Source organism: Aythya ferina, assembly GCF_964211825.1.
Source record: "Aythya ferina genome assembly, chromosome: 2".
NCBI classification, from domain to species: domain Eukaryota; kingdom Metazoa; phylum Chordata; class Aves; order Anseriformes; family Anatidae; genus Aythya; species Aythya ferina.
This window is the reverse complement of record NC_140297.1, coordinates 106,736,577-106,762,052: the sequence shown is the minus strand read 5'-3', so window position 1 is coordinate 106,762,052 and position 25,476 is coordinate 106,736,577. Positions and strand designations below refer to the sequence as shown.

Genomic DNA, 25,476 nt, shown 5'->3' with positions numbered 1-25,476 from the left:
CTAGTACATAACAGCTTTCAAAATAATTTTTGGGTAACTTTTCATGCAATATCAGGAGATTTACAAACTGATTTCAGTGAAGTTTTTAACAAACTATAAAATAATTCTGCATCTTAGAACAGTAAGTATCTCCTTAAAAAAAGTGTGGTTTTGTTTTTGTTTTTTTCAAATTCCATAAATTTCACGTTGCATTAGACATTTCAGTGTACATACAAGCAGTCTGAAAATGCACAGAAGTGTGGACACACAAGCAAAAGTGATCATGTTATTCCAGTCAGCCGAGCTATGGTAAATGACTATTTGCATGCTCTTGGCCTCTCCTACTTATAAAATTATGGAAAGAAAAAACAATGTGAAAGTGGATTATATTAACACATGCACAGCTGGGGAAGACTGAGGCCAACTACATGGCTTAGTGCACAAACAATAACTCTTGAGTTCATGTTCTGACACCCTGACTTTCCCAGGTCAAGCTAGCTTTTTACAGACAGCCTGGGAAAGCATCACGATCCCCTGGCTTTAGGTTAAAGCTATAACCACAAAGTCACCCTCCTTCTTAGGCAAGCAAATACATTGAGATTTTCAGACTTAAATTTAAATTTTCAGACTTTAATTTTTCAGACTTACGTTTTCAGACTTAAAATTAAGAATACTTATCTGATTATTTATAGTGGTTATGACAATAGTGTTTATAAATGGCTTTCAATTTTAAATTATTTCTGGAGAGAAATACATTAACTGCAGTTAATAAAAACAGTTCTGTTAATTATTGTTATTGATTCAGCATTTAGCCTACTTCTTAGTACTAATTCAACGCTCTCACATGGTTTTCTTTTTGTGAACTAAATTTCAGCACTTGCGCTTGTTTGGATTGGTGTTCCAGCAACCACAATCATAAATATCTCTTGTATTGGCAGGAATTCACATGCAATGGGTTACTGAGAGCAGTATGTGCTAAAGACTGACATGTGTTTAGGCTGAGAGATAGAACTGTTATTTTGCCTGCAGAAATTATGCACAGGAATGTTGTGGACTGATTCAGTCTCTCTCTTTCAGAACAGTATCTGGGTTAGGTATATGAAGCAGCACATTAAGATTTGGTTATAACTGCTCTCAGAGTTCATCTGCATCCCCATTCTTCTGAGTATGCTGAATGGCGGGGATGTTTCTGCATTCAGGTTTGTTACAGGATCTATAGCAGTCAAAATAAATCAATCATTTGCTGTCAGCTCAAGCAGGGATTCTATTTTTCTGTAATCTGTAAATTAAACTCATGTGTTGTCAGTCACTCTTTAAAAGCCTCAGCATTTCAACATGAATGAAGGAAAAAAAAATAGAGCAAAGAAGCTAAATCAAGTTTAAAGATGGTTTGCATTAGAAAGCATATTTTGAGATCTTATTTAAACCCAATGAAATAACAAAGATCGTTTGCCAGTTGGTACTACTACAAGTAGTGTAATTTCAAGTGAATTTCAAGTAATTTCAATTGTAAGGCTAATTAGCAGTTTCTCAGCGTAATTGTTAAGGAAGAGAAAGATAATTATATTTAAGACAATCAAGGTTACATGGCAAAAAACAGACTAAACAAAACACAGAAGTTTTTAAAATGTCAGCTAAGCTTGTATTGCCTATATCAGTGAGATCTGTATTTACATGTTAAAAAGAATGACAAAATTACAAAGACTAGTAGTATACTAACATCCGATGGCTTGTATTCATCTTGGGTCATTGACAGAAGCTGCAAAAAGCAATGCAAGACAAATTATTAAAGAAGCATGGCTCAAGCATTAATAAGAATTTTTTTGTTGTTGTTGTTGAATACAGGCATGCATATTTGCTGACTTTTGCATATTTGCATTAAGAAATTCAGAAAGAATTCTTAAAAAGCCAGCAGAATTGTACACGATGCTTCATAAAATTATATTTAGTGTACCGTAAGCATTGACGTAATGTTACTGTATGTTCCTGTGAATTCTGAACCAAAACTGAGACTGTTGCCTTAAATTTTAGGTATTAGCTCAAAGAATTAATCAGTATGACATTATACTGATTAACTGCTTTCTAATGTCTTTCTAATGATCCAGTACTTAAAAACTAAGTTTTAAAAGATCATTAGAATTACTGTAATTATAAAACTACTTCTGATGAAATGTTTATACTAATATAAAATGTGATACTTATAACTGCTAGCAATATTCTTTTCATTAAGAAGAAATATTTTTCACTGAACAAAAAATATTGGCTTTAACCAAGACTGAATGATTAAATGCTGAGTGAACACCAGAATATGAAGTAACACCTGCAATGTGCTATGTCAAGAAAGCGCACTAAAGCATCAAAAGCTATATCCACCAGTTTTGTCTTTCCAAAATATTTTCCATTCAAGTCAGTGAGAAATGTTTCTAGAGATATGTGATTCATAGGGGAAACAAAACTGTGCTTTTAAAATTCTGTTAGAAGTCCCAAACTCCTATTTCTGTACCATTTTATTGCTTACTTTGTGTTTGTCCACAAAGATTTTTAGGAAGTATTTTCAATGCATGACTTCTCTAGCTTTTCTGTAATAGCTGTTGAAGATACTATGTTGAAAAATGAAAAATTTCCATGGAAAAATTGAGATTGCTAAATGTAAGAACCTACAGTAGTAACTGATTGTTATTGTTGTTGTTTGATAGAGTAGGTTCAGTCCATTTGTTTGCTAGCTCATTTACCATTGTTACTATTATAATGGAGTTTGGAGGAGCTTAAGTATATGTGGCTCAATGGAGTATTTATAAATCACAAATTCAACTGCAACTCGTTAAATGAAATTTTACATTGTAGCTGGTGAGGACTGATGACAGAAAGCTGATCCTTTCCTGGAGATTTCCCAGCAACTGTCTTCCCTACAGACATCCAGCAAGGGCACCAGTACACCTGAAGGAAGATAAACTGGTGGTTCCTCTTTACTGACTGTGGTAATTAGCAACAAGGTAACAAGGCAGATCAGAACTTTACATCAGGATTTAGCTCCCTGGCAGACTTTCTAGCTGTTTTGAATAAAGATAGTGACCTGATGCCAAAAGATTTGCTCTAAATTTCTAAAATGCAGAAGCCAAAAGCAAGGAGCATGTTCTTTTACGTCCTTACGCTGGCTCCTGTTTTAGCTTTATTATTTTTTTCAAAATAAATTTCCTACTCTGCCACACAGACTTGGTATTGTATCTTAGTTCTATAAACACACATTCAGTTCTTCCTACTATTTAATACTGCTTCCATTAATTTCAAAGTAACTGTCATAAAATTGAGTGATGGTTTTAAAGACATTTAATGCAGAGACCCTTCCCACTTCAGCCTTACTTTTCTCTCATCAGTTGTATAGTGGCTTGCATACCACAGACTGCGTCTTCTCTCCGCTGTCATTGGAATTGGGCTGCAGGCTATTTCTTTGTCATCCTCTCTGCTATCAGATTTCTCTTCTTCGTCAGGTATCTGCTAAACAACACAAATGACAGCACTAGTTACTAGTCTAGATAAAAATCTCATAAGAGGAATTTAAATTTTCCCCTAATTGATGCTCCCTCTCTGAAATATGTCCTTGAAATACCTTTTAGTGTTTAAAGCACTCTATCGTATTAAACGTATCGTATTATCGTATCGATTATCATATCGACTTTGACTGAGATAACATTTTCATAAATGTTGACAGGGCTTTTCTATAACTGCTAGTCCATCAATGCCATGATGCTTCCTGTTAGTTACAAGACACCAGAATCACACTGATTTCCACTTTTTATTACTTTAGTATACAGTCATACCATAGACACAAAAGTTTGATTTTATGAGCAGTGAATTGAAAGAAAATTAAATCTTCCCAACTGCATATATATGTGAAAAGACAATTCTGCTTCATTAAACAGCTGAAGAATTGAAAAGAAAGGTCAAAACCCTATCAGCATAAGTAACAATATTTGAAGTCTAACCTTACATAAAAATCCATGCCTCAATACATAACAAGGTAGTCAGTAACGGTCATCCATTGAGGTTTGTCTAGTCTTTCTTCTGTGTTGAACTAGAAATATTTGTGTGTGTACTCATGTTCACATGAAGGACAAAAAAATGACTGGAAAAAGCCAACATGGATTTACCAAGAGTAAAGCATGCTTGACGAACCTGACTGTTTTTTAAGCTGAAACAACTTGCTCAGTGGATGAAGGGAGAGCAGCTGATGTCAGCTATCTTGATTTTATCAAGTTGTTTAACACAGTGTACCACAGCATCCTTGCTGACAAGCTGGTAAAATACTGATTGGACAAGGTGTATAGAGAACAGGTAGAGAACAGGTAGAGAACTGGCTAGACTGTCGTGCTTGAGGTGGGGTGATTAACAGATCAAAAACAAAATGGTAGTCAATCATAAGTGCAGTTCCTCAGGGACTGATGTTAGGCCTGGTACTATATGCTATATTCAAAACTACCTGGATTATATCATGGGGTTGAATGCACCCAAACAAAGTTTATGACACTGAACTGAGGGATGAGGCAAATGGGCAACCACACAGACAGGCTAAAAGAATGTCCCAACCAAAAATGCACAGGCTTAACAAAGATAAAGTCCTTCATCTGGGACAGAATGCAGCAGTAAAGGCTATGAGCAGAGTTGGTGGGGAGCTGCTCAGGTGAATACGTCCAGAGGGTTCTAGTGCACAGCAAGCTGAACGTGAGCCAGCAGTGAATGACAGCAGCAATGATGGCCATGTCCTAGGCTGCTCAGTCCAATCTACTTGTCAAGTGTCAAACCATACCTGCAATACCGTGCCCAGTTCTAGTTCTCCCCAGTTTAAGACAGACAAAATCTAGGGAGGGTACAGCAGAGAGTTGTCAGAATGATCATAGGGCTGGAGAAGCTGAAGGATGCAGGAGTTGTTCCTTGTTTATTTATGTATTTATTTATTGCTGCCTTCCAATACATACAAGACAGTTTTAGAGAAGACAGAGGTACTGTCCTCACAAGCAGACATGATTATAGGACAAGAAGCTACGGGCACAGTTAGTTTCAGTAAAATGTTTTTTTGGATAAGAAAAAAAATCACTGTGAGAATAGCTAATCACTGGCACAGGATGTCTTTGCTGGAAAAATCCAAGATTTAGCTTGATAGGCCCTTGGAAAACTTAATCTGAGGCCCTGCTCTCACATGCCATAGGACCAGATGATCTCCTGAGGTCCCTTCCAACCTAGTTTGTTTGGTAATTCTATGATTCTCTACGATGCACATGCTCTATTTCTTCACCTTTGACAGGATCTATTACCACCAGAAGTAGGATTGCTAATGCGCCAGCCTTAACTCCATTTTAATTTCATGACCCAGCAGGAGTATGGGGGCATCTCAAATAGAGTGAACATGGTTGTGTTTATAGAACAGCATCAAACAGGAGACAGAGGTGAGCGTACAAAAACTGTGCTGGGTTACAGCTCCTCTCCAGGCTCTTACAGATGCACTATCCCTGCACTATCCCTCTTCTCCTTGCAATCCTGAACTTCACAGCTGAGCCCTCACCAAGTAGCAGGATCATCTGCTGTTCATACTAGTAAGAAGATGAAGCTCAAATGTGCTGCTAAAGGGAGAAAGGGGGTGCTCTAGAGCCAGTAGGCTACATGTGAAAACTGAGCATCTCCATCAAGGTGTTGCTCAGCAGGACTCACCGGCCCCTGGGATACCATGAGGGAGAAGCTGCCACAACCGAAGCTACTCTGCTTTCTGCCTTTGCCTGGTTTCTAATCTGGAACCTTTAGACTTCAATCTGACTTTTTAGTTCATTAATATTTGACATCTTTACTTCCTTAGTTTTCTGGTCTCTTGTCTCATTCCAAGACTTGATGTGTTCTTTAGGTTTTTGGCTCTGATGGAAATAATAAGCATTCAGAACATCAGAAAAAGGTATGCAAGGCCATAGAATGAATATTATTGAATAATAACAGCTATTTCACTCTGCTGTCCATTAATGCCTGGATGTTTATTTCAAAACTAGTAGGAATGGTAAGGATTAAAGGTAAACTACCTATACTTTAAACACTGCTTCAAAGAACTTACTTTCTTGTGGGCAAAATTTCTGTAACATCAAGTATGGAGACTTGATTCTAACAAGAAATGAAAAATGCTCTAGTGGGGTTCAACATTCCTATTTAACAAATTTTGAACTACAAAATTCAAAAAATTACCACATTCTGCTGTCTTTCTTCTCAGCCTCCACCACTGTTAGTTAATTTATTGTGCAAAATTCTCAACCATACAGCTATAAAGCCCTGCTGCATGAAATCACCCCTATTCATCTTCATAAAACCACTCCTGCTGAGTACACCAGTGCTTGCATAACCTGGAACCCAAGGCAAGGTCTTACTGACTTCAACAGGACTTAAGTGACGGTTCAGAAGCTGTGCTGAGCTGCAGCCAAGATACAGACACACTAACTTTAATTTTGAAATTGCCCTGTTATTAACTATAAAATAACCAGCCAAGACAACTAATTGTCACATTTTATTTCAACCTGAACAAATGGTTTGTAAGGACTAGGCATGAAGAAAGTGCTCATTTTGTACTTTCTACTTAGCAGACACTTTTATTTCCATTTCAAATGAAACATAAAAAAATCAACCTTTAGTTTTCAACAGGACTATCCACCTGCTCTCATACTTTACTTAAATCCTGTCTACTGCCAACAAAGAGATATTTTGTAGTATAAAAGCTAGTTTTCAGCTGCAGTTTGTGTCTCAAAGGCAGGGCATCAAATTAAGCTTTATGGGAACTAGCTGTTGGAAAGGGTTCTCATTGCTTCTGCAAAGTCAGTTGATGCATTAGAATAAGAATAAATCAGGATGTTGGGCAGAGGTCTGAAAAGTTACCCATGGGAACAGGACATCCAAACATCCTCCATTCCAATCCTAACACTAAGGCCCTATTTTTTAAATCTTGACTTGGATAAACAATGGTTATTAATTTAGTTTTACTTCTGAGACAGTAAATGGCAGCACATTTCAGATATGATTGTATATTTACATTTGATTGCAAAAGGGCATTCCTAGCCCAAGTGTAACATGAAATAAACTGATCTTGTGCTTAAAATACTTCTTATTGCCATTTAAAACTTTAACATAACTGCACACCATAAAGAACTGTTTATCAATAGCATTCAGTTTGCACCAGGATGACCAAAAAAGTACCAGAAGACCTAAGATGTAGACAGTGATTTCAGTAACACATTTGTAGCCTAAGAGACTATAAGGGACAGTGGGTGGTTTTGTTTTATCTTTCTCAGAAGAGGAAAAAAAAAAAAAGAAAACACAGTAGTAGTCATTCATATGATTACAACTTGCAGGAGTCCTTTGACTTGAATAACTCTTCCAGTTCTTCCCCTACCTGACCAGCTCTCAAACTCCTCTTAATTCAAACGATCTTAAGAAGTTTTTAAAGAGCAAAACCATAAACTAAATTGCTGTAACTCAGTTGAGTTCTGTACTATTCTTTACCATTCAACAGACAGTATGAATGGGCCCTATTCATATATTCAGTCCTATTAGTTACAACTATGAACTGAAATCTCCAGAGGCAGATTGCCTCCTCTAATTTGCAGAGGTAGAATTTCACAAGACTCAATTTTAGAACAAATCAGATCCAAAATATTAGGCAGAAGAAAAGCAAAACTTCCACTGACCTCCAAAAGTGTTTTGCAGGAGTAAGGTTCATACAGAATCCCACATAGACCAACCATACTCTTTGAAATCTCATACTTGCTGTACTTTGATAGACTGTGGTGCACACACAAAAAGCTTTCCGCTTGAAACTCAAGATTTGAAGTGGGCATTGTTTTTGTAAAATTGTTGACCAGCTGTGGGATTCAGAGACAATCTCAAGAGTATCTGTCTCAGAGAGCACTCCTACTAAAATTCAGCAGGAATTTTATCCGCAGGAGGACTCCAAGATGCTATTCACATGAGAAGGAATAAATGCCAGAGCCTACATGTCTTAAAATCTGCTTTCAGAATTTGCTGCTCAAGTATTACATGTACTTTATGTACATCTTTTTAAACTGAGTATGTATGCCTCTACACATAATTTAGTATACATGGTTTGTTCAAAACAGGTTCTGTTCACAAGATTCTTTTGAACAAAATTTCAAAGGTGAGACTTTTTACTGTACTTTAACAGCAATATTTAGAGAACTACCTTACATTAAGCAACACAGTATATCAACATTGCCATCTATCCATCTATCGGATGGTTAAGATAAGTTAGTGGTGAGTTCCTAAATGCAGAGTAACTTTGAAATCACTGGGAACTGCAAAGGCAGGTTATGTCCTTAGTCTGTAATGAATCAAATGTACCAGAAATTCACAAGCGAAAAATTGTTCCAATGAAACCTGAAATAAAACTATTTCTGGATTTAAATAATACACAATAGATTCTACCAAAAGAAACCTAATAAGAGAAAGATGAATGCTGGATCTGTGGCTCCAGTCAAGGATAAACAAAATGCATATAGCTGAAAAAGGGCATAAGAAAAAGTTTGTAAAAATGGTAAATATTGCAAATCCCAGCATCTCTTTTTAATGAAATGAACTTGCAGCACTATATTACGTGCCTCAAAAATAAACATCAATTTAGGGTTATTATTTTATTTACAGTGCTCTCCTTTTTAAGAATCCATTTCTCTTCAGAGGGAAGCATTGTTCCCTTGACATAAGAAGTCCCCATGGGGGTGCCAATACTTTCTATTGCCTTTCAAGTAGCCATGGGTTTGAGAGACCTCTTCTGTTCTTCAATTAATCTGTTCTAATATTTGCTCACTCTAACCTAATTGCTTGGAAAACACCTCTAATTCAACTCGTTTCCAATTCTCAGAGACTGATTTTAGCGTCTTATGGGAATATCCTTTTTAGTACACACAAGTAGTCTAAAAGAAAGAAGTGCAGGCAAGTACAATCTAGTGTGGACTCTGGTCCACAAAGGAACTTTCAGGATTCATACTGTCTCAAGACAAACAGGTCCATTTCTCTCCACAGAAAAAACACAGTAATCAACTTACACCTGTCACCAAACTTTAAGATTGTATGAAAGTTGACAGTTGAAACTGAAAGTTGGATGAAAGCAACCCAGGTTCTGGAAATGAATTCCCTAAGATGCTAAGATCACACAGCTCCCACTAACTGCATTTCACATGTGGTTACTCCTCTGTGAATGGTTCTCATGGTTTTCTTACTAAGTTTGTGAGACATGAAGTATTAGTTACAGCTTCAGTGCTAAAATCATATTATTATCTGGAAATCTCAGTTTTCATTTAAGAAAAAAAAAAAGAAAAAAAGAAAAAAAAGAAAGAAAGCACAGCTGCTGCAGCTGCAGAAAAATAAAAAATTAAACAACCCAATGCCAGAGGGCACTGGATCACAATCTTTTAAAACCTTGTGACTTCAAAAAACCTAGTCTTAAGATTTCTGGAAACTCAAGGCATGATTTTTTAATAACTCAAGCTTACAGTTCTGGAGTCATTCACCTTTAATTACTAGGCTCAACATATGTAAAACCCAAATATCAGATATCTAACTTCAGAGGTGATATATTTTGTGTGTCTTTTTAAGCATTAAACTGCTACATTATACATTATATGAGGAAACACCCTTAAAATAACAAAATCTTAAACATTTTTACTCGTTACTACAAACTCCACTAACTCACAGTTCAGTATTTTCATTGTGGTTTACAGCACAGCTGAACCTAAACTCCAGAACTCATGTCAAACCTCAGAGGATTAAAATAAACAATGCTTAGGATCACCCTACCTTTGGGTTTATATTCCCTCTTTTCCTGGAACAGGAAGAGGTAAAAATCTACCTTTTGTCTCCTTTTTCTCTTGCTTTTAAACATAAGTGGGGATTTTCATTCAGGGTCACAGATTCAGGAGCAAAGGTTTTCAGAAATTTTTTCTCTCTCTGCGATAAAATTTCAAATCTCTGTCTTGTCTCACGGTATCCTGTGCCAGCCTGTATCCCACTGCAGTTCTGCTAGACAACAAGCCCTATGTGTTTGCTTTCCATTTGATAGCCTACATTGCACTATACTGATACTGGCTTTCTAAATCACAGTAAACATTAATGATCTGCCATTGCATTCATTATTTAAGAAGAATATCCATGTAAAAGCTTCTATCAGACTCTTGAAGACACCTATCAAAAAGCCTGAACTCAAGCTTGCACTTGTCTCTTTCCCTGAATTTTCTTGAATGTTTGCTTGTCTGTGAGGAATTACCTGCACTGGTCAGTCTCACAATCATTAGCACTAAAGAGAGAAGGAAATCACACTTACAATGGGCTCTTGTAGCCAAAGGCGGATTAGAGTTGCGAGGGTGTAGTACATCACCAGCAGTAAGATTGGATTAGCATGGTGATACCAATGCAACTCTTGATTTTTGATGATCATCCAAGTGCTTGAGCAGTTTGTCTGAGTAAGAGAAGTTACACCAAACAACCTGTGGATATGAAAAAAAACACCAATGAAGTTAGAGAACAAATATCAAAACTTATATTGCTTAAGAATATTTTTGCTTACTTACAATACTGATTGTCCTGTTTAGATCTTATCTAAAACAGTGAATGTTTTCATTCCACAATATTTAGTGAAAAGGAATGGTCTTTTGCACTTAGTTTTCAACATAAAACATGGGAGTATAATATTATTGCACCTATCATGTCCAATGTAAAAACTTTAAATGACCCGAGCCCTTTTAGCTCAGAGCTACAGAAAAGTGGGAGAGAGAATCTAGATGCATGACCATTTGGCAAATCACAGTAACATGGCATTTCAAAGTGATTTAGTAAACTGACATACAATGCCATTCCACACGCTCTGCCAGCACAGAGCTGTAAAGCACATGTCCTTAGCACATTGAACAGTTTACTGAAAATTAAAAAAGAAAAAAAAAATATTAAAAATTGCTGTCTAATTATAGAAAAAACTTATAGACATATAGAGCTCCACTGAATTAATGGCTTTTGTGAACAATGGAAAACATTTGGCAAAGCAATTGCTCTGAATGATCATATCATTGAGGAAAAAAAAAAGATGAAAAATTAATTCCATAATTAATGTAGTTGCAGAATTAATGATATATTTGACTATTTCTTGAAAAACTAGGATTTCAACAAGTAAGAAACTCATGCCAAAAAAAACACACTTAATTAAAAACAAACAAACAACAACAAAAACAACATCAACAAACAAACCACAACATTTTTAATTTAAGACAAGATATTAGATGCTTTATACCTGAAACAAAACCAGTAGGAAGTCATCGTTAAATTTTTTTTTGGTCTTAAATATTTTGCAGAAATCCAGAGCTAGTTCATAACATTACCACAGCACATATCAGTATTCATTATATCAGTTTGTTTGTTTGTTTGTTTTATTGACAAGCTTCTTCTACAATGTGTATGAGAGTTAAGAGTTTTTGATTTTTAGAAGAAATAGATTTCATCTAAATGATGGTTAAGGAGAATCATTTATTGAAAGAACAAAAACCCCAAACTCTGCTAATTCTAAAAGAGTAAAACAAATATATTAAAAAAAATACATATATTTATTTCATTTGTTTGTTTACTTGTTTTCTTGCTAGGGGATTTAATCATGAATAGTATACGTCTAAAAGATTACTTCTTTTACTTACTAGAATCCAACACAAAAGGGTGAATGAATACAATTAGTATGATATTCAACAGAGATCTACTGCCTGAAATCTGCCTTTTCAATGCTGTAAAGTGAAAATCAAGTGAAAATGAATGGGTTATGCCTGTTCATTCACTGGGGATTAGTGGCATGGGTATAATACCATTAACTGCCAGAACTAGTGTTTTATTAAACAATTTATCAGAACTCACTTCTCACTCTGATTGTCAACATGAGCCAAAGACTATAAATTGAGTAATTCTCAGAGTTTTTGGGTGGATCCAAGGTTGGAAAAAAAAAAAAAAAAAAAAAAAAAGAAAAAGATTCTGCATACAAAATGAAATGTTGTAATTTAAAGGGGAGCTGTGTAGAATCCAAGCAAATTCAGAGCCAGTGTTACAGTTTGGCTCCATCTGGCCAAAATACATGCTGAACTATATTCTGTTCATATTTCTAACAGCATAGGGGAACATCTTGTTTTATCTACTTTCCTCTGCCATCTGACTTGAAAGTTTTCCCCATCAGTGATCAGGGTTGTTGAGCTCTATTAGTTTTATCTTCTACCTCTATTTAATAATGCATTCTTTCATCTCTGCTTCATTTTAATATTTTCTGTGTAAGCACAGTATGAATTAACCTACTTCTGTTTCATAAATGTCTCAGAATCAGAGTGCAATTCAATTCTTACTGAAGTGAAAAGTCTTTCCATTGCCAGTAAATGCTGAGTATTTCCTACAGAAATAGGGAAAAACAGATCTGAACCCTTCTGCCAGGCAGACCTGATCTTATTATCACATATTCCATTCTGCTGTATAATGTACTATAAAGTCTCAAAAACTTGTGTTTTCCTTTCATCTCCACTGAAGAAGCATTCCACATGATCTTACCAGTCAGGAAAATTTATTACATTTCAGTTAAATCCTCATTCTCTTAGTTTAATCTGTTTACTTCAAATAATCCATACTTTCTACAATGGGGCTTAATTCTGCTCCAATCTGGTCCTGCATTCACCAAATACCAACAAGTTATAACATACCTCTTCCCTCTTAGCTGTGACCTTATCCACAGTATATCTATTTATCTCATAAATCTTGAACCTAGAAAAACTGCTGCTCGTTTCTGAGGTCTTCTGAGTTTTTGAGAATTGTTAGTCACAAAGGTACTCAACACAACATTTCCCATGAACCAAATTCAATATACTCTGAAGTCTTGGGAATGCTCATTCTGTCTAGGCCTTCAGTAAGGCTACAAGTTGCTACTCATTCAATATTTATGCTTGAAAATTATTGTCAATGAGAATTGCTGGCACAGAACATTAATCAAAGACATACAGTCATCTTCTCTTATTTAAAGCTTTTAAACACACAGGAATAACTGCTGTAAAACTTGTAAGAATTTATAGTATGCAAAACTTATTAGGGCGTTTCCCAGTTCTGCATACTTAATTCCACAAAGATGTCATTATTCTCAGTTGTAATCAGAATCAGCTATATTTGCCTCCAGCTCTGATCTTAGTGTGACTTTGTCTTAGTCAACATATATGAATGCCATTAGTAAACCCAAAATGAGTCCTAGGTGAGAGAAACTGGATTCCAAACAAGACAAGAATGTCTGGATACAGAAGACAAAACAAATACATGAAGACCTTTTGCTAGTGGAAATTGTTTACCCTTCAAAAGTCTGCATTTAACTTCATGAACAAATAGAGTTTTGTCAGATGCAATAAATTCACTTTTCTATTCTTGCAAAGAAGCAAAAATTGTGTTTTTCAAAGTCCTCATCAGTATTCTGAAAAATGCATTTTATTTAAAAACATAGCAGAAATCATTTGGAAATTTTTAGAAACTATAAAGGGCCAAAAGGAACTAAAATGTCTGACTGAGGCATGCTCTGAAATAGCATGTGAAAAGCAGTTCTTAAAAGGGTGATATCTATCTATCTATCCAATTCCTACTCCACTCACTCATTTTCCCAGCAAAGCTTCCTATTGAATCTGTGAATCACCCTTCTGGCAGGCACACATCTGTGACTTTCTGACAAAGCTGTAAACTATGACCATAAAAACAAACAAACAAACAAACAAAAACAAACAAACAAAACACAACCACAACTAACCAAACAACAACAACACACACACAAAAATACAACGCTAAAAAACTTCTGATATCTAACAAAAATCAGAAGAGTAATTCCAATTTTATTTGAAAACAGAAAAAAAATTACTTTTGTACTCAGACAGTTGACCTAAGGGGCTGCCAAAGCACCACATTTTATTATTCTATTATGCAGATTGCTAAAATCTCCCCAGCATGCATTAGTTTAGTATTACATTAATATAGAAAAATTGACAATAATAGTAAGTTGTTGTGTAAAGTGTGAACATATATGATTATATTAACAAATCAAATTAAATGTATCTCTCATATACAGAATTATCAAACAGAATAAATACAGATCTGTTCAGTCTGTGAATTTTGCCCCCTGTAAAAATGGGGTGGAATATTTTTTTTTTGTAAAAATATATCTGTCAGTTTGGATTCTGGATGAACTGGTATTTTAGGAGTTGACTTCAGACCAGGATTTGTCTTGTAATTTCCAAGGCCAGGATGGGAAGTAATAATTCTGACTTCCTGCATAAAATAGGACACACCATAATTCTTATACTGTACAAATAATTTGTGGTTGGATTAAAGTTTATATTTAAGAAAGGCATCCAATCTCAGTTTCAAGTGATACCAGATCTTTTATTGCCATACTATTTCCTATAGCATTTAGTCTCTATAATAGTTTTGTCTAGATGAGCTTTCCAGTTGCTACATCTTCCTACAATTCTGTGTACTACTTTACATACTACTTTTCACACTACTTTTAACTACACAACAGGACAGAAGTCATTTTCCTGTATCTTCTCTGAGCTTCCCAGTTTACAGCAACCTCATACAACAAGTCAGAACATCTACAGTCCACCTCCATCACACTGCACAGCTTTCACCTGTTTGCATGGCCTAGGGGTTGTACTTGGACACCAGCCAGATATCAGAGTTGAAGCCCATATTCGCATATTCACCTAAATACATTCAGGCTTCTTTGGACAGTTTAATGTCAATTAGGAAATAGCTGAAAGCTATTTTATTGCTACAATATTAGACCTGAAGTTTCTGAACTGGTCATTGCAAAACCTTTATGCACTTATACACAAAACAAAACAAGCAAGCAAGCAAAGAAAAATCAAGGACAATTAAGCTTTCTTTATTTCCTCCTAACTAACAGCTGTTACCTCTTGTCTCTTTTGTCTTCACAACATGCTAGCCAATTCTATAAAAATGACACTAAGTTCCTCTGAATTTTCTGAAAATGGCTCACTGGTAAGACAATGTGATGGAGGTGGAGGTGAAGATGGAGGTGGAGATGGAGAGAGAAGAACAGAATCCCAAAATGTGACAGGCTTTGGAGGCAGACAAAGAACTCCCAAATACACGGTTACCAATGTTCACCTCAACTGTTTGGAGATTCAGAAAATATAATTTGAACAAAATGAATGTAATATCTTGGTGATTTCTTTAACTTGTATGAAAGACCTTTGGAATAGACTGTAGTGAAATTCTGACTGAGCTTAGCAGCTGTTTCTTTTAAGGGCTGGGAACAAAAATTACATAAATAATGTCACTTTAGTGACAGAAGCAAGTGCCTTGCATACAATAGTTATGAATATGCATCAAAATATATCAATATAACAAAAACATTCATGTTCTCTGGAGAAAGCCTCTAGGTAATAACTTACAGTGTTTTACAGACTCTACTCTGACTCACTAAGCGGAAGCAAAAGACATACAACAGCTTTTCTCATGAGCCCAACCTAACCCATGACAATGTGCAAAACGCACATTAAAAAAATCATTAAGAGCTTTCAGTCAAAGAAGACAAGTGATTCACGGTGGCAGGAAAATGTCTCTTATCATGTCCTGTTGATTATGTTTCCTCTGAAGGTTCTAAGAGGGCAGTGGATTCTCAATTTCACTAGAGCCTGCTGAACCTCTGTGGAGTAATTGCAAGTACTCATGAGTCTGTACATTGCTTTGGTTTTAGTTCTCATATATTCTAGCTGGACTTGATGTATGTTGACATAAATTGGTCGATTTTGCTCTCAGTTAATTGCCTTCATTGCAAACATAAAAAAGCATAAACCCATGTTCAGATTTTTCAAGCATTTTCCTAAACACCACCTATTACAAATCATTCTGGTCAGAAACACAAGGCTATGTCATTAAATTAACTGCATATGTTAATATCATGACAAAGTTTTAAATGCTTCTCATTCATGAAAACTAAGGAAAGGAAACAGGATTTTCTGATAACCTAAAAAATTGTAAAAGACTGGAGATAAGAAAGAAACAAACCAGGTGTTCTCCTAATACACTCAACTTTTTGTTCACATTCTTAAACATTATTTTTTCAAGGTGATAGGGCCAAAAAAAACAGAGTGAAACTGATTGACTGGGAGGGGAAAAGGAAGAAAGGAAATCTGGACAGCTATTGCATGCAATAGGACATCATCTGTTAGATGCCAGAAACCATTGTTTCCGTAGAAGGCAAAGGCAGGATGTCTGAAATCCTGGACCAAATGTGATTCCGCTATCTTTTGTCAAGGGAAGCAATTACAATGTGCATTTTTATTGAGAATTGTGTATTTGTTTTAATTAGCACATAAATATATCTATTAAAGTAGGAACTATCTGGATGATTTAGGCATGAGTGTCAAGTGTTGTAATGCTCTTTTTAAAGATAACCATGAAAATTTCCTTAAGGTTGCTAAATGTAATGTAGTTTTAGTGGGTTGGCTGCTTGCTTGTTTGCTGGTTTTGTTTTTGTTTGTTTAGTTGTTTTTTTTTTTTTTTTTAATTATTATTATTTTTTAGGTGGCATTGATTTGGAAATTCAAGATCTAATATTTTAGCAGCACTACACCATTGATTTTAGTGTGAAGTTACAACATTGAGAATACAAGCACGTTATGATCTCACCTCCATAGTTGCTTTGTCAATGGGGAAGAGAAAGGTACAGAGACCTGAAAAGAATAGAATAGATCTGAATATAAATTCTATTCTAAACTCTCTCATGCAGAGCTGCTACTATGTGTATGTATACTGCACCATGAGTTATGCATACTACAATATAAGATTTAACTTGTACTATAATATAAAATCAAGATGGAATTTGGGAATGGAAAAAATGTATGTTTTTAATATTGTGCTAAGAACAGTAACACACACAGAATTTTGTTTAAAATTATAAAATTACAGATGATAGTTTATAATTTTCAAGACACGTTCATATGTATTTCAAGCCTTCTTCATCCAAATATCCCTGTTATTGTGCTCAACATTTTAACATTTGCTCTTTATCCACAATAAACTGGATGTACATTACAAATACTGACTGATTTAAGCAGGAAAGATTACTTCACAGGACTTGCTTCCTGTTTCAGGAAAAGATTTACCATAGACTAATAAAATAAAACAATGATGCAAGTCTGCAACTCTATTTGACATGGTAGCAGGCTGGAAATTAAATCCAGAACAGGGCAATGAAGATTACAGTTTGAAGAAAATGTCTGCACCAAGCCACTTCAGGAGCTGTATTTCCTGATTTAGTATTTATGATTACAGGAATTTTTGCTATAGCCAGTACTGAATGGTTATTCACAGCAATGGCATCAGAGACTTCTGCTGTGCTGGTCTGGATTTGGGAAATCCATCTCAGTAGAACTTCGGTTGTAGAATTTCTGTTTGGTTTTACGAACTGTCTGAAACTTTATATCATCTGGCTATCTGTTATTTTATACTTACTGCACTCTCCTCATAAGACAAGGGAATGCTGACTGGGGCTGGGGTAGGAGAACAGACTATCAAGACTGATTGCCATTTGAATTACTGAGCCCTAAAATGGATATGCTAAAAGTGGCCAACCAAGAGAAAAAAAGGAGAGATGAAGAAGAAAAGAAGAAGGGGAAAGAGAAGAAGAAAGGAAAGAGAGGAGGGGAGGAAAGAGGAGAGAAAAGAGGAGAGGAGAGGAAAGAGGAGAGGAAAGAGGAGAGGAAAGAGGAGAGGAAAGAGGAGAGGAGAGAGGAGAGGAGAGAGGAGAGGAAAGAGGAGAGGAGAGAGGAGAGGAGAGGAGAGGAGAGGAGAGGAGAGGAGAGGAGAGGAGAGGAGAGGAGAGGAGAGGAGAGGAGAGGAGAGGAGAGGAGAGGAGAGGAGAGGAGAGGAGAGGAGAGGAGAGGAGAGGAGAGGAGAGGAGAGGAGAGGAGAGGAGAGGAGAGGAGAGGAGAGGAGAGGAGAGGAGAGGAGAGGAGAGGAGAGGAGAGGAGAGGAGAGGAGAGGAGAGGAGAGGATGAACAACTGCTTTTTTGTTTGTTTGTTTGTTTGTTTTAAAAAAGAGAGAAAAATGGAACAACAGTAAATTCCTAGAAATGGTGAAAAAAGTCGCCTTTTGGGGGGTAATGGTATAGAAATTTTCTTTTTCTGGGGGAAAGAAGATGAAGATACAAGGATAAAAGGCAAAACATCATGTTTCACAAGCCAGGCTTGACATTAGGGATTAATGAAGAAGAATACTTAAAATACAGAAAGGAATGTATCCTAAATGCTAAGCAATGCTTGAAGTGTGAACTTTTTTTCAAGATTTGACTTAAAGGAGATACATACTCCCATCAAATTTGTAAATACCCTGGGTTGAAGAAGGGGGAGAGTAGTGGAAATAATAATAAATAAATAAATTAGAAAACAACAAAAACAAAATACCAAAACAACAACAATAACAAAGATTTTTTTTAAAAAAAAAAAAAAAGGAAAAAAAAAAAAAAGAAGAAGAAAATATACCCACCACTCTAACACAGACTTTCTAAATGTCAGCAGATTCCTGTTCTCTCAAGCTGTCCTGTTGAGTTTTTTGTGTTTGGATGGCAAAGCTACACACAAGTTTTGATCAATAAAATTATACCCATAAGGTCTGTTAAGAGAACCCTGTGAGCCATCACCGTCCCCCAGCCAGTACCTCATTTGGCTGTATGCTGAAAGAAATACATGCTGTTGGAAAGGACTGAGCCAGTCCTGTGGTACCTCCAGGTCTATCCTTGCCTTCCAGAAGCTGGTTACTCTCTAGGATACATGCCAGGAATTAAGACTACAGTGGGGCTCATGAACACTGATACAACACTTTTAAAGAAATAGCAAAATACAGGGAGGAAAGAGTTGGCAAAGTTGGATGAAGTACATTAAGAATCCCAAAGAATTAGGGTTAAGATGAATGAGAGGCATTTAGCCTCACATGTATTTTTTTAATGGAAAAAAAAGAATGAACAGGAAAACTGGCATTTATCTTTCCACATTGTGTTACACGTAAGAATTCACAGAGATGGAGCTGATCTTCCACTCCTTCTCCTCAGCTTAGTAGGACAACTATGTAGGGAGATACCGCAGACATAGATTTCAGTACACAGCTGTGTGCAACTTATTAAATTTATCCACTTCTGAGTAATACAAGCTTTAAAAAGCATTGCAATATTTTTAGTGCTTAAAAGACCTAGACCCTGCTTTGGTTCAGACTTGGATAATTCAGAACGGGCTAAATGGAACTGTGCCATCTTAACAATAACAAAAAAAAAAAAAAAAAAATAAAATAAATCTGATTGTTTGGGTTGAGAAGAATCATGATAAATTTCAGCTTAACAGTTAATAAACTTTTTGGAAATATCTGAAAACATAGACTGACTGGAAGTGCTTTCCTTCAGAGTGTTGCTATCACAACACTATAATACAGGCATATATACAGTGAATATAGGCTTGGTGGGTAAGTAGATCATTCTAACTTTTGTTTTAATGTCATCATATTTCTATAGCTCTTTAGCAGATGTCTATGCATTTATTTTCTACCAAGTCTTGGTTTCCATAGCTTCTATTGGATCAAAGCTTTTCTGGCAATGACAAAACCAGCCCTGGTATATCTCCCACCCTCTTCTGAACATCAGTGACTTTTCTTTTAAAGGAAAACTAATTTCAAACACACAGCTATTGCATGAGAAACCTCATAAAAAAAAAAAAAAAAAAAAAAAGTAATTTAAAACTTGTGTGCTAATATCATGCATATAATGAAGACAGAGAAAAATTATGAGCCATTAATCCAGGAAGCTGCAGAGGAGAAAGGATAGCTTTAAGGGTTGTGAATTATATAAAAGCTTGCAAAAACTCCAAATACAACACAAATCTTTATTCTGAGGAAAAAAAAATAATAAAAAAAAAGAACATATAAACAGCAACAATAAAATCACTTTGCTCTCAAGTGAATTAACAACTTTAAAACAGGATGTTAAATCGTATCTGCTACAAAACCTGTTTTTTAAAGTAACCAGATAATGGAATTTTCTCTGAGACTATGTGACTGGAAGCTGTTAAGGACTGGACATCCATTAAAAATGACTGAACTTCAGACTTTTAAATACTTCATATATCTGAAATAAAGCAGCTGCCCTAAGAGGAATTTAAATCTGAGCATAAGGATTTGTGAAATATACCACATTTCATCCAGTAATTGAGCTTTGTAGTGACCTCTATTCCAAAAGCTCATAGTGTGCTTTCATTGCCTTAGAGGCAATAATTCCTCACTGTTATCACTAATAGTAGATGTGGGTCTACTAATGCCTTGTTACTTAGACAAAGTCTATCTTCAAAAGCCTGGCATGAAGAAGATTTATCAGTGGTTTTCCTCTCTGGATCCTCAAACAGTTTCATTAGCTCTGTTCAGTAGAGCTCTGAATTTCTGGTGAGCGTTAATCTTGATCTTGACCTTTTCAGTACATCAGTAAACTAGAAAAGCAGTGATGTTGCTTTAGTCTTTGGGGACATCTGCTGGGACTTAAAGAGGTGAACATCTGCTGAGGAAATACCCTGAAGTAGCATCCCCAGTATCTTTTCCCAGTTCTTTAATCCCAACCTGACAGCTGAGTTGCCATCAGAGGGAGGACCACCACATAGGATGGCAAGGAAGGAGGACAGCCTGCTCCCAAAACTCAGACAGGTACTGCAGCCCACAGACAGCCTTCTTGTCCTAAGTTCAGATGCTGGAAGAAGGATGCATTTGTGCAGCTAGACCTTTGAGCATAATGTTTCAGCAGGAATCATTTAGGAAAAGCACACCATGCTCCAACAGCCCTAGTGAGCATCAGCATTTAGCAGGGTGGTGCTACCTGGCCAGAGCATGCTAGTGACCTGGTACAACAACCAACTATGCAACCAACTGCCAGCTTAAGAGATTTACTGTCAGCTCTTAGAACAATGTATGCAGAAGAACAGAAAATGTTTCAAAATGTAGCTCCACACATTTCAACTTTGGGGCAATTTGGTCTGTGATCTAGGAACCTAAGGACAGAGACTGCAGCCAACAACTCTGAGTTTGAGTCCAAGCTCTGACTATCTGGGGGGGGGGTTATGCAATTCATCTAACTTTTCTGTCCAGGAATTTTTCCACCTCTGAAAGGGAAGGATGATACTTTTCAGTCACATTGGGACAGTCTTCTAGGTTCAGTGATGCATGAAGAGGATAAAGAGATTTTCCACTTACTCAGTTGGCAGTGAAACAGATTGGAAAAAAAAAAAAAAAAAGTGATTGAGACCCAAATTAAGAGACTCTGCAGTAGAAAATATGAGCAAAGAAGATAGTCTTTTTTTCTTTTCTTTTCTTTTTTTTTTAAAGCAAATATCCTAAGGGAGAAATATTAATTGTGATTCCCACTTATTTTTGGAAAGGAAAAAAGGGAAGGGAAGGGAAGGGAAGGGAAGGGAAGGGAAGGGAAGGGAAGGGAAGGGAAGGGAAGGGAAGGGAAGGGAAGGGAAGGGAAGGGAAGGGAAGGGAAGGGAAGGGAAGGGAAGGGAAGGGAAGGGAAGGGAAGGGAAGGGAAGGGAAGGGAAGGGAAGGGAAGGGAAGGGAAGGGAAAAGAGCAAGGTATGGGAAGGAAGACAAAGGGATAATAAGCAATAAGGCATGGAAAAATACCTAATTAACTAATTGTGCAACCAAAACTGTATAACATAGCCATTTTAAAAGCAGTTGTAAACTGTACCTCATCGGTTCAGTTTTTGTCTTTAAGTTACCACCTTCAGCTAAATGAATATAAGCAAGAGATGAATTGCTTCCACTCTGAGTACTCAGTGTACCTGTTGAAAACTGCCTCTTGTGCAGACAAGGACTGAGTCCCCTGTGTGTGTTTGACTGAGATTAGTCAGGACTGCATTTTGTACTACCTCTGAGGAATGTGGGATGATTCCTTTGCAAACGTTTATAAATTGAGCTGAAAACACAAAGAGCTACTATATAAGTGCTAAAGATCTATCATCATAATTCCAGGGCATGCCAGAGCATGAAAATAAAGGCTGGCAGACAGACCTCAGGAAAACAGTAAAGACAGGCTTGTAGTGCCAAGAGAAGCTGACCTGCTAATGCCACAAAGCAGTAACAACCTGAAAACCTGAATCTGGTAGGAGGGGAGTTCTTACATTTCTGTTATCTTTCTGACCTTTTTTTTTTTTTTTTTTTTTTTTTTTCCAGGCATTTTATCAGTGTTCATATTAGGCAGACCTGTGCTCTTTCAGAGAAAATAAAATTAAAGGGTCACCTCTTCACAGGCATCTCTTACATGTCCACACAGGGACACGTGGACAGGCAGGGAACATACCCTGTGACAGTCAGAGAACCTGTATCCAAACATAAGAAAGAAAATCATAAGATGCATGGTGTGTAAGGTGAGATCCATCTCTTGCTGACTGTGAGCAGGGCTTCTTTTAGTGCAGAGGTGTGTTGGGCCCAAGTTGTCTGAGTGAGTGCAGAAGTGGGAAGGCTCTGTGATGAGTTATTGCATACCCAGTTCATTCAAACAGGTAAATTTATCATGGCACAGTGGCACTTGCAAAGTCGTTGTCACCTCTCTCCATTCCTTTTACCTGAATGTCTCAATGAATCTGAAGAAGTAGGCACCTTCTGCTCTTCTCACATTAAAGCACTGCTATCTGGGGGCAGAAGACAGCAAAGAAGTGGCACCTTGCCAGCATTATGTCATGCAATGGTGACTGATTTTATGTTTGCAGTGTAAGTTCAGTTTCCGGATACAGTACACGTTGTTGGGAATGCCAAGACTCCCCCCTCTGTGCTAACAAGAACCACCTGCAACAAGGGAAAACCAGTCTCTCCTGTGTGCAGAAAGTTGTTTTTAAAAGCACATCACCTGGTTTACATCTCTTGGTGTCTTAGCATGTCTTTTGGTTTGCATCCCTTTCCTAGACAAGGGGAAGATAGAGAGAAGTCAATCACCTGTCGTGCAACACCGGTACCCTGAATAAAATTGTGCCTGCTGAATTTGGCACTTGGTGTGGGGTGAGAGCTATGGTGAATGCCAACAGCTTCATGGTGGGGATGGAGAGCCACACAGACTGCCAGAGAAATTTCTGCAGTCTACTTACTAATTCATCTGTTGCTTTTCCCAGAGAGTTTCAAACATGCCATAAATCCTGGCACAAACAAGAATTTGCTGATTTTAAGGAACTACAGCATGCACTAAAAAGAGATGGGTATTAATAACCAAGTGAAAATCAGCAAGGGCTACAGATTCTCCCTAGTAAAACTGGTAAGTTTACACTGACTTCCCTGTTGTCACCACTGGACTTCCACCAAAACCTGAGTTAATTTTAAATCACTGCTGAGTACAACTCTGCTATAAAGCAAGTACAGCATGCACATTTATTACATGCCTACTAATGAGCAAATCTCCAAGGATATTCTTCTGAATAACCAATGAAAGAGGTGAACTCATTTTGGAGTGCTTGTGTGGCAGACACAGAGCTGGAAATCCCACAGGAGTGAGCAGGTTTACAGTACCTCCAAGGCTTTCTTGCTACACCTGACTGGGAACACCCAGTACTGATGGGAGTTGTTCTCCCATTGCATTTGGATTTTCCAGACAGTGCTATCAGGATGGCTACCAGTGAGAAACTCAGAACAGGCAAAAATGAAATTATTATTCAGTGTTGTAAAAAGATCAATTTTAAATGAAATCCTGAGCCAGATTCACTAAATAGGACCATTTCTTGGTCAGTCACTGTTGTGGTTTAACCCGGCTGGCAGCTAACTCTGTTCTAACTGAAACCAGGACAGTCACCTTGAGCAGTCTTTGATATAAATGACACCCGCCTGTTCTAGTGAAGTGAGACACTGAGAAAGAATGAAAGAATATTAAGGTATGTTAGGAACCAGTACTTCTTCCTCTTAGGAATGAGAAATAAATGTAATGGACAAGTTTATAAGACTTCCTATGAATTTTCCAGTATTCCTCAGTTTACTTTTATAACTTGTATTTTCAGCTCTTTAGCTGTGCTGTCATTAATTCAGATAACTATTTACCAGCCCTGGCTATAGGTGTTCTGCAGAGGATAGTATTGCTAATCCATCTATTTCACAGCAGGCTGTTGTTACTAGCTATAAATAAAACTAGACTTTCCTCACTAAGTTTATGCAACTTCACTTGCAATTCTATTCACCTTCCTTGATCGGTGAGGCAGGGGTTAGACAGCCCGTTCAAAGTCTCATGGGGAATTTGCACAATCCATGTGCAAAGGGATGAAAATCTTGCAATTTCTGGTGAGAAGAGACTGAAGAGAAGTACTGCTAATTTTATCTGTTGAAGTGAATGGAATCAAGGGAGGCAACACTGTTCATGTTCATAAATTGCATTCAACAAGTAATGAAACAGCATAAAGATTATGTTAATTAGATCACTGAATAAAAAATACAGTTTTAAAACCAGTTATTGAACTATGTGAAAATGAAGCTATAGTCCCCAGCCTTTTATCTGAGAATGCTGTTTGCAGTTTTAAAACCAGTCCACCTTTAAACAGACTTTGGTCAGACTTTCCTATGGGGATCTCTTCTGAGAGGGGTCTGCATGTACTGGGCTCCTTGGTATCTTCAGGGGAGCAGAGGAGGTCAGCAGCCAAGAGGTAAGTTATATGTTAAGCTTGTTCTGCTTAACATATAACAAAACCAAATGAGTAGAAAAGTAAATCAGACATGCTACAGAACTGTTCCCTTGCTATGGTTTTGCACCCTTCACCTTCTTTAGAAGAAGGAAAATCTGTCATGAAAATTAAATGGGTTTTATGAAACAAAATGAGCTTTGTAGCTCACAGATTTTGTTATGTGTAAAGATGGGTGAACTCTGCTGTAAAATCTCCAAATCGGCAAAATTGCTGTGCCATTGTCAGGGTCCCTTTGCAATTCAATAGCTCAGTCTGCAGCTGAGCCAGGCAGCGATGCAGAGCTGCAGGACAGTGGAAGCTCTGAGTGGGACTGCCTCTAGCTGCAAGAGCACAGAGAGGACCAGGACTGCAGCACCTTTCACTGTGCAGTCAGAATTACTCCTGCATTGCTAATTAACAGAGAACCAGCATTTCTGTACAACTATTTCACTTTTTCCTATTCTGAACTACAATTTGGGTGGTTCATAATGAAAAGTGTTTCTGAAGGTGAATGGCAGAGTGGCAATCAACTTTTTACATGGAGATTTAGCCAAACATTGCACTTTTTTTTTTTTTTTTTTTTTTCAATGAGCTGTATTTTTACTTGGAGAAGAATAACTCAAATTTTCCCAAGGATTTCCCATGGACACATGGTGAAAATTTTCTGTGAGTGGTAGACATCTGAAAGATTATAACAATTAACTTTATGGGAACAAATATAAGTGACTCCTC

The 25,476-nt window shown here is 36.9% G+C and overlaps 1 protein-coding gene across 19 annotated transcripts in view; it reads right to left on the bottom strand.

Moving 5' to 3' along the window:
• PIEZO2 (piezo type mechanosensitive ion channel component 2) overlaps window positions 1-25,476 on the bottom strand; it is a 432,356-nt gene that overhangs the window by 91,526 nt on the left and 315,354 nt on the right. For 14 of the 19 annotated variants that reach the window (XM_084508371.1, XM_084508373.1, XM_084508372.1 and 11 more), the window contains 3 exons: window positions 10,334-10,496; window positions 3,340-3,474; window positions 1,700-1,738 (listed from right to left, as the gene is read on the bottom strand). In XM_084508371.1, coding sequence (XP_084364497.1) covers window positions 1,700-1,738; window positions 3,340-3,474; window positions 10,334-10,496 — 337 coding nt within the window. Of the gene's footprint in view, window positions 1-1,699; window positions 1,739-3,339; window positions 3,475-10,333; window positions 10,497-25,476 lie in introns of those variants that run through there. The other 5 variants (XM_084508367.1, XM_084508368.1, XM_084508375.1 and 2 more) reach the window with 4 other exon arrangements.